The 13,848-nt window shown below is 49.2% G+C and overlaps 1 protein-coding gene across 1 annotated transcript in view; it reads right to left on the bottom strand.

The window, feature by feature from the left end:
- The window catches only part of RPTOR (regulatory associated protein of MTOR complex 1), a 244,418-nt gene that overhangs the window by 143,841 nt on the left and 86,729 nt on the right, over positions 1 to 13,848 (bottom strand). The window contains exon 3 of the mRNA XM_066237453.1: positions 5,841 to 5,923. Within this exon, the coding sequence (XP_066093550.1) occupies positions 5,841 to 5,923 (83 nt within the window). The remainder of the gene's footprint in view (positions 1 to 5,840; positions 5,924 to 13,848) is intronic.

Genomic DNA, 13,848 nt, shown 5'->3' with positions numbered 1-13,848 from the left:
GTAGTCTGAGCTCTTTGCTGGACAAGGATCTACTCACACGGGCTAGGCACACACCACATGGATTGTCATTTACAGGTCAGGTCTCTGAGTGACAGCAGAGGGATGGCAGTGTACATGCTCGCTTACAAATGCAGTGGGAGGTGGATTAGTAGAGGGCTTTGGTGTAAGCTGGTTCAGAACCTGAACTCCGTCTCTAGGAGGCCCCTGGAGATGAGCAGAAGGAGGCGCACAGGTGGGTGGGCTGCAAGAAGCCCTGCAGTTGCCAAGCTCAGATCAGTCTGCACCAATGGCGGCTATGAGGAAATTCAGATGAGCGGGGATGGGGAGTCAGGAAAGGCGAGGTAGGGTACCTGATTAAGGCCAAAGCAAAAAGATTAATAAAAAGCCTGTCACGGGACAAATGTTAACATTCTGGGCAGAGAGCAGTTAGTGGAACTATCAACATACACCAGTTAACCCCAAGAGGACCAGACACGTCTACACAGCCATGCAAAGCTAATGAGCACCTGCACAAAGCTTCACACCAGACGGGGAAGATGGCAGTGGTGGCCCTCCTGCACCAACTCTGCCTTTGGCTACAGTCCTCATTTGCAGTTTGTCACAAAAACACAAACAAGGTGGACAAAGTGGACAAAGCCCAACCTCAGGACCCACAGAAGAAAAGCAGGGATGTGATGACAGGAGAGAGGTCGGCTAGCCGGGGGAACAACAGGACACAGATGAGGTGCCAGTCTGGGACTAAGGTCATGGGACTGCCCCAAGCAGGAGTCTCCTCCCAGGTGGAAACAATCCTATAGCAAAGCTGGTTTCTTCCTCAAATACCCACCTCTGACTCTGAGAACCACAAGAACAGTTAGAGCCCACCTACGTACAGGTCTCTGCAGCAGCCTGTATAAGATTCACTGCAGAACACTGAGGGCAGGTAAAGAAGGGTCACAGTATTAGGAGACCTGATGCTCTGCCCCGACTCCCGCCCCAGTGAGACAGAGGCCACTGCCTGTGGTCACAGTGTTGTGAGCCCCCCAGCAGCACAGTGGGCTCACAGCCCAACCCAGCAGCCTGGCCTGACAGAGCCCTCTCCCTAACCCATCAGTTCAATGCCAGTCCCGTGGGGCTGGCAGCTGGTTCACCAGGCCACTTGAGCCTTCATCCCAAAGGGTACAGGCCAAGCAGACAGCCCCATGTCAGGGAAGGGTGAGGAGCCTGCTCTAACATCTAGAGCACAAACTCCAGCAAAGCTAGGCTGCACGTGAGCATTAGGGCTGCAACAACACTGCATAAAACCCAGAGGACCAGCCTGTGACCCAGAGGACCACAGTATGGAGGACACTGCCCGCTGGCCTCCTTCCCCCTGCCTCCCTAAGTGCTCCTCCTACCAGGAGGAGGTTGAGTCAGCAGCTCCAGGTCACCTGAGCATGCTCTCAAAGCCGTGCTCACAACTCTAGGTCAGTACTAGAGGGAAGGGTGAGGTGCATGTACATCAACATGCAGCAACTTCCTATGTGGCCAATGGACTAGGTGGAAGAGCCATGCTTGTTTCCAGACAGACCCCTCTCCCCTAGGATTCTGCTCAGCCTGAAGCACCAGAAGCCCATCTGTCTAACAGCAAAATCAATGCCACCCTTGACTATACATTGGCTGTGACGGACCCCAGGGACAGGATGACCTGAGGGGAGGTGGAGGTCAGAATCACCACTGTAACCACAAGTGTTGCAGTGTGGCCGTGTGGATTAACTGAGAACTGCCAAACACCCCGGCAGACCATGCATCCCAACGCTATACATAGGACGGTGGCTGCTGCTGCACACAGACCTGGTGGGAGGAGAAAGCGCTCCAGCAGCGAGGTGTGTCATGATGACCCATTAAAGGGCACTTTCTGTCCCCTTATGCAGACGCACACGCTGGATGGAATGGGCTCAGTCAGGGCCGCTTCAGGGTCTCTGCTGACAGAGAAAGTTTTAGCACATTGCTTCACCTGCCTGCATAAGTTATAAACACCCACAACACCCTGCTCTCCAGCTGCACAAGGTCTGCATCCCCACCAAGGGGGCGCTGTGGCCCTGCTTCTGGCTGGGAGTACCCTCTGGGGACAGAGCAGAGACAAGACCCACCATCTGCACCTTCCATCGGCTCTAGCTCCTAAATGATGCCTGCACTAAACTGCTGAACCTCAACCTGTTAGAAGAGTTTCAGAAAGATAAATCCTGCTGTGAATGCTTGGCTCTATAAACCACACTCTCAGCAATGAAACTTTTAGCGGAGACTTACAACAAAAGGAGGGAGGTTTATTTAACTGTCGAGTTTTCAGCTGAGACAACATCTGGCACTTTCCTTTCCATCTCCTCAGAACACAAATCTTTAATGTACCTGCCCGGTAATAAGGCAAAGCCTTAAATTTAATCAGAAGACATATTTCATCTGTGGCAAACTGATAAATTATGTAGAAAGGCTCGGTCAGCCTGGCAAGGAAATCTAGGGCCCATAGTCTGGCACATACCATGGTTTCTCTAAATTCCTTCTTGACCCCAAATCACCTTTATCAAATGTTTATTCCTGATTAGTTCAAGCCAGAAAAGAAAGGAGGAGTAAGCAGACCATCATGATGCTGGCAGGGTCCCAGGGGCTGTCTCTGCACTTCACAAAGGGACTGTGACAGTAGCACTCCTCAGCCTGTCCACCCCAGGGCAACGCAAGGATGCCCACAAGCATCCATGGAAAAGACTTCTTCCAGCTGCATGACCTCTGTGGGTCTTGCAGTAAAGGGCACAGAGACAGGGAAAACCAGAGCTGTGGGCAGCTGTAACAAAGGTCTAGAAATTTAATAACGCTGTCCATTGTTTTACTGCAAACGGCACATGCCCCTCACGATTACTGCAGAAAACCCGAGAGCCCTGAGGAGTGCAGGCAAGTGCTATGTGCGGAGCTCCGCAGTGCTTCAAAGGACCTTGATTTACTGTTAGGATCCAGGCACCTTGTGCACAAACATCTTAGCTTGTAATTGCCTCATGTTTTGTGCAAACTCTAGAGGCAGCATGAGGTGGGTTACACACAGAGATCCACATTGTGGGATGACAGGCCTCCCTCCCCTCCTGTATCCACGTAAGACCAGAGGGTAGAGGTGTCACTTGCCCCAGTGTGTGCCCAGTGCAAGGGGCAGAGTGGGTGGAGGGCGACCACCAGCCAGACAGTCAGGATCCTGCTCTGCATTGATGTGGCTCCTTTCTGAAACAGACGACGCCCACTAACATTTGTAGCAGTGAATGTGAAATATTTTACCCACTTAAAAATGAATGCAATAGTCTTGGCATCCAAAGAGGAAAACAGTAAATATTCATTGTAGTGGTTCTGCTTCTTGAATGTGGCTGCCTCTTTCCAGGCTGCCTCCATACATTATTCCAATTCCACGTTTCCACACACCCAGATGGAGTCCTACCTGTACCTCTTCTTCAGCATCCTATAATCTGAAACATTCTCTAGAACCAGCGCTTCCAGCTAGCTCTCCTTCAAAAAATTATGCTGCAGATCATCCTTGGAATCCTACCAACTTTCACAAATTTGGTGGGATTTCAGGTCATGCAGACTAACCATCTCCCTGGAGGACACACCCTGTCCACACTGCATGCCTCCACCATCAAGAGAGGCAACTTCTCCATCTAGTATAAGATTCTGCCCTGCCATTTCTAGACCTGCGAACAGGTTCCTAAATAAACGTCACCACATGGAAATGCCTCTTCCAGGTTCCAGGGAAGAAAGCTGTTAGTCAGAAATTTAGGTTTAGAACAGGGGTCGGGAACCTTTTTGGCTGAGAGAGCCATGAACACCACATATTTTAAAATGTAATTCCATGAGAGCCATACAATGACCCGTGTGTTATGCATTATCCAATAAAAATTTGGTGTTGTCCCAGAGGACAGCTGTGATTGGCTCCAGCCACCCGCAACCATGAATATGAGCAGTAGGAAATGAATGGGTTGTAATACATGAGAAGGTTTTATATTTTTAACATTATTTTTTTATTAAAGAATTGTCTGCAAGCCAGATGCAGCCATCAAAAGAGCCACATCTGGCTCGTGAGCCATAGGTTCCTGACCCCTGGTTTAGAACAATAACAGATTCTGCTTTAGAAGATTCCATTTATAGCCCAGTAGCATAAACAAGCTGCTACTGACCAAGATAAACTATGAAAACCAGCAGTAAATCCCAAAGACACTGTAGACGATAAAAACAGAGCAAACATTTATTCTGGAAGACGGACCTCATGCAGTGATTCTCTAAGAGGAAGGAGGTAAACAGGACAGCAGAGACTCGCTCCGGGAAGAACATATAGGCACTCCAAGAGTCTCTGGCTGTACCTCCATCGCACAAGTGTGTGAAGGCAGACCCAGGAGGTAGGCAGATGCAGCTCAGGCAGAGAGTTGTTCCTTCAGAGTGAAACAGTACTGGTTCTCCACTATCTAGGTGACAATGATGTTATGGCCTCCAAAATCACCTGTACATGTTGTCCCAGGTGAACTGAAAAGTCAGTCTGCAGCCCCCATTCACTGGGAAGTGCTGGCAGGCCTAGCTGAGACCCTGGAGTCCCTGCAAAACTTTCAAAGAAGCTATTTTTCTACTGATAACCCCAGAAGTTCAGCTGTTTTTAAAGAAATGTACCATTAAAACATCATTACACACTCAAGAAAAAAAAGGCTCCCAAATTTTGACACGAGGTAACAACTGTGACCAAGGAAAAAGTAAGGCCTGTTGGCACAGATCCAAATCCCCACTAAGTAATGACCTTCCAAGGAATAAAAGTTCCTTATTCTCAACTGGACAAGTAAGAAATGCAAAGCACAGATACTCTAAGACACAGAGATGCTTCATAGCATTAGCCACCCAGCATTGTGAGTAAAAATGACCTCAGGGTCCCGTCTCAGTGAGAAACTAATTCATTTCTGGCTGTTTTCTTCATCTGTAATGTAAATAATGTATAAAGAATTCCTAATCCAGTTGTGTGGATAAATATTTCACAGGTGGAAGCCCAAGTGGGCAAGTCTTCCCCAGGGGCTCTAAGAACTCTGCTTCTAGAAGGCTGCCGGCTAGAGAAGGAGCAGGGACAAACAGAGGTACCAGCAAAGGCACCTGTCCACCGGCTTGGCCACCTGGCCACTGGCCTTTCTCATCACATCCTTAGGTACCTCCGGACCCAGCCCATCAACCAGAGTGGAATGGAAAGGTGCCTCCAGAAACACCCAAAATCTCTTGTGGAATAAAACCCTCAAAGTAGCTGATGAGAATGGTGAAGGAAAACAGGTTTTGGGTGGTTCACAAACAACTTAAGATCTGAAAGGGAACTTGACAGAGCTCCCACAGCCCACGCCACTCTTCTTTTACTGAAGAACTGTAAGAAGCAGGCAACAGAAGACAGTGATCAAAGGCAGAGCGCAGAGCAGGTGTCATCTGCATGCTGGCCAGGCACCATGTCTCTCAACTGTCTGGAAACGGAAGACAGGAGCAATAGCTCTGACTAGTGGAGTTGTAGGAAAGTTACTGAGAACATATTTCCTGTGCAAAATAGAAACCATGATTTACTATAACATGGAAATGACCTTTTCTTTCCCAAAGATTCTGGGAGGGGAGGGGGAACTTCAGCAAAACAAGTAACAGACTAGCCAGTTCATGATGTACTTGAAGGGGAAAGGCAGTAAGGGGAGCCTGATGGTGGAATCACGGGCAATGACATCACAGGTTCTGGCCTCAATTCAAACTATATGCGGTCTCCGAGAGAGAGAGAGAGAGAGAGAGAGAGAGAGAGAGAGAGAGAGGAGAGAGAGAGAGAGAGAGCAAACAAGGACGCTCACCCGGGGCTGCCAGTTCTCGTACTGCTTCTGCAGGTTGGCACCAATGGTCTCCAGCGCCTTCTGTGGACCCATCGACAGTGGATCTGAGGGAGCAACAGAAGGAAAGAGAGCTTTACATGGGCATGCCTCCTTTGCCACCCTCTTTCCATCTCCCTGTACAGAATTCACGTCAAGTCGCTGACTAGAGAGCACACAACAGGGCGTGAGCTTCTTCTGTGCTGACCTGTGACGGGGCCTCTCAGGCTCCCACCTCCCACACAGGCTTGGCAGCACAACTTCTCCCCTTTCTCGAGAAAACTGGTTTCATCAAAGTGGCACCAGGACTAGCTTTTGTCCATCCCATGTATCTTGGCACCTGTGGTTTGTACTATGCCTAGTTTCCTCTTGTGATCCGTCTGCACATGTCTTGTGGTCTGTCCACAAACACCGTGTACGGGAAGGGCCACACCCAAACCACAGCTCTTCCCTTCCCATCTACCACGTGGCAGTTCTAAAGTGCATGGGGGCAGGAGGCAGACACAGAGGGATGAAGACGTGATGCTCTAAATCACCTGCATCAGGACCTCTGTCCTCCTCAGAACATCATACAGAGCCTCAAGTCCTCTTTGAGATAACTCCAGCCAGCATTTAAGAGTTAGGGTGATCTGTTAGATTAGCTATTATCAACAAGACGGGTAATAGCATATGTTGGAGAGGCTGCGGAGAAAAGGGAACTCTCATCCACTGTTGGTGGGACTGTAAAGTAGTACAACCATTATGGAGGAAAGTATGGTGGTTCCTCAAAAAACTGCAAATAGAACTACCTTATGACCCAGCAATCCCTCTACTGAGTATATACCCCAAAACCTCAGAAACATTGATACGTAAAGACACATGTAGCCCCATGTTCATTGCAGCACTGTTCACAGTGGCCAAGACATGGAAACAACCAAAAAGCCCTTCAATAGAAGACTGGATAAAGAAGATGTGGCACATATACACTATGGAATACTACTCAGCCATAAGAAATGATGACATCAGATCATTTACAGCAAAATGGTGGGATCTTGATAACATTATACGGAGTGAAATAAGTAAATCAGAAAAAAACAAGAACTATATGATTCCATACATTGGTGGAACATAAAAACGAGACTAAGAGACATGGACAAGAGTGTGGTGGTTACCAGGGATGGGGGGAAGGAGGACATAGGAGGGAGGGAGGGGCACAGTGAACTAGATAGAGGGTCACGGAGGACAATCTGACTATGGGCGAGAGGTATGCAACATAATTTAATGACAAGATAACCTAAACATGTTTTCTTTGAATATATGTACCCTGATTTATTAATGTCATCCCATTAACATTAATAAAAATTTATTAAAAAAAAAAAGAGTTAGGGTGAAACAGAGGTCATCTCAGACATGTAAACACTAAAAAAATCTGGGCCTAGTGTTCCTCTTCTTGGGAAATAAACCACCAAAGAAGGCAACAAAGGGTCCAGGAAATAAGAGAGAGAGACACCCTAAAACACCCATGTACTGACTGGGTCTAGACACCATGGAGTTCAAGGGGGATGTTTGAGCACTGAAAAAATCATTATTCGCATTTGACAGAGTTACTGGAATATAGGTAAAAAGTAAAATAAAATCCTCAATTCACAGTAAATTTAGCAAATAAAAGTAACTGGCAACTTTGTAACTACAGGAGAAAAATGTCATACACACAGGAGAAAAGACTGAGCCAGAGGCCTGCTCTGGGGAGGGTGGTGGGAAAGATTTCTTCATACATCTTCAGTCTTATTGGATTTTTGAGCTACATGCATATGTTACTTTGATATAAAAAAAAATAATAATAACAATGAATTATCAAATTAAGGACCAGGATTTTAGAGCTGGAAGAGCCCTTCACCATGAGTATATCAAAGTTGTCAGGACTTTTCACAGTGGAGACGCCAGGCCTTGCCCTGGAGTCCAGGTCAATAGATTCAAAAGAGTGGGTCAGTCAAGAACAAGGGAAACCTGGTGAAAATCAGGCTATAACTAATTTGCCCGAAAGAAGTGTGGTAAAGATTATATTAGAGTCCACAACTCAAGAAAGTAAGTATTAATCTTGATCCCACTTTGTCCTGGAAGCAACAGGGCCGAGGCCTCAAACAGCTCTGAGGACCCATCAGCTGTGCTGTGATCTTAATCCCAGACAGCAAGACAGGAACCAATGGAGTCTGAAGAGGACAACTCCAGGTCCACCTCAGGCACAGGCAGAGCAGGCAGGAACCACTGCAGGCCAGCCCTACCTGGGCTTGACCAGCACCAGCAAGGCCAAAGCTAAAAGGACAGAGCACACCCCAGAGCCCCTGTGCTGCGCTGGCTGAAGTCTGTGCTCACAAGAACAGAAAGATAAGAGGCCTGTCCAGGAATCCATTGATCAGATGCCACTCAAGAACCCCGATAAAAGGAAGGAGGGGAAGCCCAAGGCCCCGAAACTACACTCCACCTTGAACTTCACCTCCTGGAATGCCCAGTCCTCTCCCGTGTTCCCCAGTGTGGAAAGCAAGACCTAGTCGGACAGCACCATGGCCACGCTTCTCTGCACCTAACGTGTTCCTGCGGACACCAGATCCCTCATTAGCGGTGGCAGCCTGACAGCAGCCACTCTGTTCCCTGGACTTGATCAAAGTGCATTCCCACACAAGGGAGGAGCAGAGCAGCTCCTGGCCATTCATCAGACTGTGGTCAACTAAGTGGGTGTCACATCTCATCTACTGGGAAGCCCTGCAGCCAATTAATACTATGGTTTCCTTCCCAGAATGTGACAGTGAGTAGGAGGGGGGACAGCGAGGGCTGGGGAGAGGGAAGGAATGAGACAACTAAAAGGACACATATACTACTGCGTTAACTAAGCTAAACTAAATAAATAAATTAAATTCCTGTGTGGATATTGTTGAGACATCAATCTGATGGGGGTGGGGGCAGTGAAGTAGCCAGAACATAAATTTAAAGTTGTAGTTGCATTTCAATAAAATACTTCTAATGCCTTCATGGCTCATGTGTAACAAACTGGGTGGCCAGAACTGGAAGGGAGAGTAGATGGAAATCAGCACTTGCATAAGACACTAGCTTTGCATCAGTCTTCCTATCTGCAGCTCTTGAGCAAACCCTTCTGTGGTCATGACACTTAGAACTCTACACGGACGGAACGTCATACAACTGACCTCAAAACACAGGAAAGAAACTGGTCAAGTGACCTGGTCCAAGGTCATAGAGGTTATCAGTGGTGCTGGCACTTGGCCAACTGGAAAAGTGGAGCATTCTTTCCATCCCCTGCTTTCCATCACACATAACTGCCCTATCCACCTTTCCTACAAAACACAGCCTGCACAGCACCGCTAACTCAGGTGCTGATCCCAAGGTTCTCTGCTGATGTCAGAGAGCCTCCTTCTTCCTGGCTGGGTTTCCAAAGACCCTGATGAGGGCAGGAGCCCAGGCACAGGGTTCCACTGACCTCTCTGCTCTCAACCTGCCCCATGGGATCTTTTAAATGGCACTTCCGTGATGTCACTCCTCCCCTCAAAGCCTCTAGTAACTCCTGTGTGTTCCACTTAGGTGACACACAAAATCAGCAAAACACAATATAACATAGCTGTAGAGAGTGGAGACCTGGGAGGAAAGGGGAGGACTGGAAGGTGAGGACAGATAAGACTGGGCCTCTGGCAGCTGGTCGTGTTTCTGATCGTTTGGGAAAAGTTATCAAACTCTACGCCTATATCCATGCACTTCTCTGCCTGCATGCTACACTTCTCCACAAACTTACAGCTAAAAATCATGCAGAGCTCACCGCTCTGTGTAGCTTGTATTCAGTGGCCACTTCATAAATATTTGTTATTGACTTACTGAGTACCACCTACTAGACCAAGAGCAAATTTCTCTGTATGACTTTGAAGGACTCTGCCACTAATTAGTCATGTAACTTTGAACAAGGAATTTTTAATTGAGAAAATACACAATGGCAAAGGGCCACTCTGAAATTGGAAGTGGCTTTTAATGGCTCTGTATTATATACTACCATAAAATCACCTGCACGTATTCTATAATTAGTAGTGTATATAATGAAAGGCATTTCATCTTCCTGAGACCGGGGGCAGAGCTGGGAGCCCCAGGCTGCACAGCCCACGCCAGGAATGCTCTCCACAAGAGCTTTCTCCACAGTCCAGCATGCTAACTACCAACCTCACTCCAGAGCCAGTGCTGTGCAAACACCAAGCACTGACAGATGCTCAGCAGAGCAGAGGGTGTGACTGGGATGTCCTGTGTTAAAGCGCAGGCCTAGTCATGTGCACCGTCGTCACTCTCACAGGGCAGGCAGGAGAGGTGCCCAGCAGGCTCCAGTCCTCCTCCAACACAGATGGAGGCATTACTATGCAAGGGCCCAAAGAGCAAAGGTTGCAGCTGCCAGTGCAAGGTGCCAGGGCACAGAGCAGCAGGTGCTCCTACAGCCCCATTCCCAGGGTGAGCCCAGCAGAGGCTCCAAGGTCTCAGCCCCCACAGCTGCTCCTTCTCCTTGGGTTCTCAACCCTCGCCTCCCCCTGCAAAGCCCCTCCCTCCACACGGCCAGTCCTGACTCCTTTGCCCACAGCATTCTCTGAGTTCTCAAGCCACTAGTGGTGGCCCTTGTCAATGGTGCCAGTCTCATGTACTGTGCACAGGAGCACAACCCCATGTCTGCTGTGCTCACCTCTGTGCCGCCACCTGAGGTTCCAGTGCAACATGTTGGCCACCTAGACGGACCTGCTGTATGAATGAAGCAAGGACAGCTGTGACGCTGCCTGCACCTCCAGCTCCACCACAGTCAATCACCACCTTCGTCTACACAGGGTCTCAGTGCCCTCACATGTGAACAGAAGAGGAAAATGCTGCTCTTGGGAATAAGGGGAGACAGAGCCGAGTGCCCTCCAAGTATTCCTGTAGGGAAATAGTTTCCAAGCTCCTGACAAAGCTCCTGCCTTCTTTACTCCTAGGGGACACAGGAGCCACAGGCCAGCAAGGAAAAGTATCTGAGCTAAAGAGCACGTCCTCCCGCTCAGCTTCCCGCTATCTCTACTCTGCTCTCAAATGAGGCGTCTCTCCAGCAGGCGCAACACAATCAAGCTAGCAGGACTGCTTTCCAGGTCACCGTTGTAGCATTCACGTCAGGCCACAGCAATACAACCTCTCCCCTGCTTCTCTGGGCAGAGAGGAGTGTCATCTCTGTAAAAAGAGCGTGTCTTACTATCTCAAGGAATGGGCGGGCGGCAGGGCAGGCCTGTCTGAGCCCGAAAATGCCCAAAAGCCACCTCCTGCTCAGTCCACAGCAGTTGCTAAGGGCCTGTGGCTGGAACTCACGGTGTGCACCTCCTCTGGGCAGCAGTGGCCACAGGGTGATGGCAGGTGCTTCAGAGGCCACATGCTCACTCAGCATCTCGGTGTGTTGCCTACTTGTTCGTCCTGGCAATATGGTTCTTGTCACTATCAGAAAACCTCAAGTGCCACTTCATGAACACTGACATTCTTTGAGCCTTTGGAAGGAGCCTCTCCCACATGTTTGGGATCCACAAACACAAAACAGAAAGAAGAGTCCATCCCTTTCTCAGTCACCATCTCATCCCTGAGACCAGAGAGAGCAGCACCACTGTCTCAGCAGTGGGAGCATCACCTCAGAACCCTGCGCTGCCCCACACAGACGCCCCATGCTCCCAGGTCTGGGGTGAGGCAGGCAGACACCCAGCTACTGCCTGACATGTCCGTGTTCTGTATCATCCTGCACTCTACCAGGCATCTGCTAAGACCTCCAGGCAGGACGGAGCCACTGTGCCTGGGGCGGACCTCTCCTCTGGAGTGCGCACACAGGTGGGCAGGTGCAGGGAGCAGCTTTGCCAGCACCTGCACTCAGCTGTATATCTGCTGCCAGAGAAGCCCCTCTGCCAAGGAGAAGGTGCTATCCTTGGCCCCATGTGCCGAGGAGAAGACAAGGCTCAATGGAGGCAGGGAACCTGCAGAAGCTGCGCAGCTGGTATAAAGGAAGTGGGTTGTGAAGGATGCCAATCTCTGGCTTCAGGGACAGAGCACAAGAGGCTAAGACCCAATATAAGACCTCAGCCAGCTGTCTTCTGAGGTCTTTTCCAGTTATCTGACTGCACCGACCCTGCAGAGTGTCTTCCGTCCTGAGCAACGACATACTCCAGGCACTCAGGTTTTGGGAAAGGCAAAACCAGCCAGTCAGATCATGGAGCCGGGTTCCCCTGCTGCCAGCCAGGCCATCCTACAGCTTCACTCTTGTGTCCGCATCATAAGCCAGGCTCCTACTCCTATCAATTACCTGGCCTCAACTCTCACTCAAATGTAGCTGCAGCTGTGACAATGCCATCTGAAAAGGCTCACCTAGTACCTCCTACACTCCTCCCACAGGGCCTCTGTCACATGTGGTACCCCTCCCCACACATGCAGGGCCCTGGCCCAGCTCCTCAGGTCACTGCCCCTACCAGGCAGGCCTCCAGCTACCTGCCAGCTGGCTCTCCTCTGCGCGCCCCAAAGCACCTTGCCTTCCCCAGGTGCATCTCTATTCCTGTGGGAGACAGGCTGTAAGCTGACAAAGTTCTTAGGGCTTAGTTTAAGACTAACCTCTTACCCACCCTTTTAAGACTAACCTCTTACCCACCCTTTTAAGACTAAGATCTTCCCACACCCTTGACTGTTGCATGGTGGGGGGTGGTGTACTCTTATAAGGATTCCTGTTTATGCCTCAGATGTGTAACTCTGTATCAGAGACTTCCTTATTTGCATATGGCTCTGCACTACAAAATAAAGCAGACCAGGGCTTTGCTCTTGCAATCTAAAGGTATTGCAGAGACCTTCCGGTTCCATCCTTTTTCTGAGTTTATTTCTTTATTCAGCACCATTCTCATTCAGGACTTGGACAATTACTAGCCAAGCTGGTCCACGGCAAGTGGCACCCAAACACGGACCTGAGAAAGAAAAAACTAAACGAAAGGCAGGTGATGGAACTTCCCAAGTGTGCACAGTGAGTAGAGAAAGTTTTCAGGAAAAGTATAATCAGGAGTAATAAATTATGAGAAAATTAGGGTCGAAAGTAAGGAACCTTTTCTTTTTGTACAAATGTTTTTATTTGAGAAGCCGTTGCCTGGGGGGTGCCAGAGGGAGCTAGAAAAGGAGGAATGTTGATGTGAGAGGAAGAAGGGGGTGAACTAGATACCTCCAAGCCTGGGGTCGACTCAAGGGGTGGGGGTGATGCGGCTGTGGCCTACTTAACCTTGATGCCTCTGCAGCCCTCTGCTCCTTCTTACCTTTATCCAGTTGCTTCCAGGGTCTCTAGCTCAGACTTTTGGAGATCCCCACTCCAACAAGCTTTAGATCAGGCTCGAGATATAACAGATTACATCAGAATATGCACTGATATTGAGCCTTCATACATGCAGGGTCTGGCTACTGCCGCAGTGCTTCAGGGGAGGCTTCCAGGACAATACTTAATAAATGGCAGGACAAACAAAGGAAGGGAGGCCGGAAGTGCTTTTGCCAGTAGATCTTATTTACAATGCGGGAGTTTACGGCATATTGCTAAAAATTGTCCTACCCCCCCCCCCATATCAGTCTCAGCCTCCCCCTCAAGGGCAGCTAGCTCTTAGAGCTCTTAGCCTCTGCCCACACTGCAGAAGAGGAAAGCATAGGGTAAATAAATGTAAATCTAAGTATATTGCCAAAGGGCAGGTGAGTCAGGGAAACAAACAACAGGGCCTTCCCTGGCCCCATCCAACAGTAGGGGCAATGTCGGTGTTTCCTTACCAAATTCTGATTCCAGCAGGCCAAACATCACCCAGTTATCCCAAGCAATGGCAGGGCGGCTGCTCCTAGTTCTCTCTGGCTACTTAGTCTGCTGCTCAGCTAAAATTGAGGTAGAGGAGAAGTTTTGTCATGGTCCACCTGAACGGCCAGTTACTGCAACTATGGAATTTGAGAATGGTTAGGAGACTCAGCT

The sequence above is a fragment of the Saccopteryx bilineata genome, chromosome 6, assembly GCF_036850765.1.
Source record: "Saccopteryx bilineata isolate mSacBil1 chromosome 6, mSacBil1_pri_phased_curated, whole genome shotgun sequence".
Classification (NCBI taxonomy): Eukaryota; Metazoa; Chordata; class Mammalia; order Chiroptera; family Emballonuridae; genus Saccopteryx; species Saccopteryx bilineata.
This window is presented reverse-complemented; position numbering and strand designations above follow the sequence as displayed.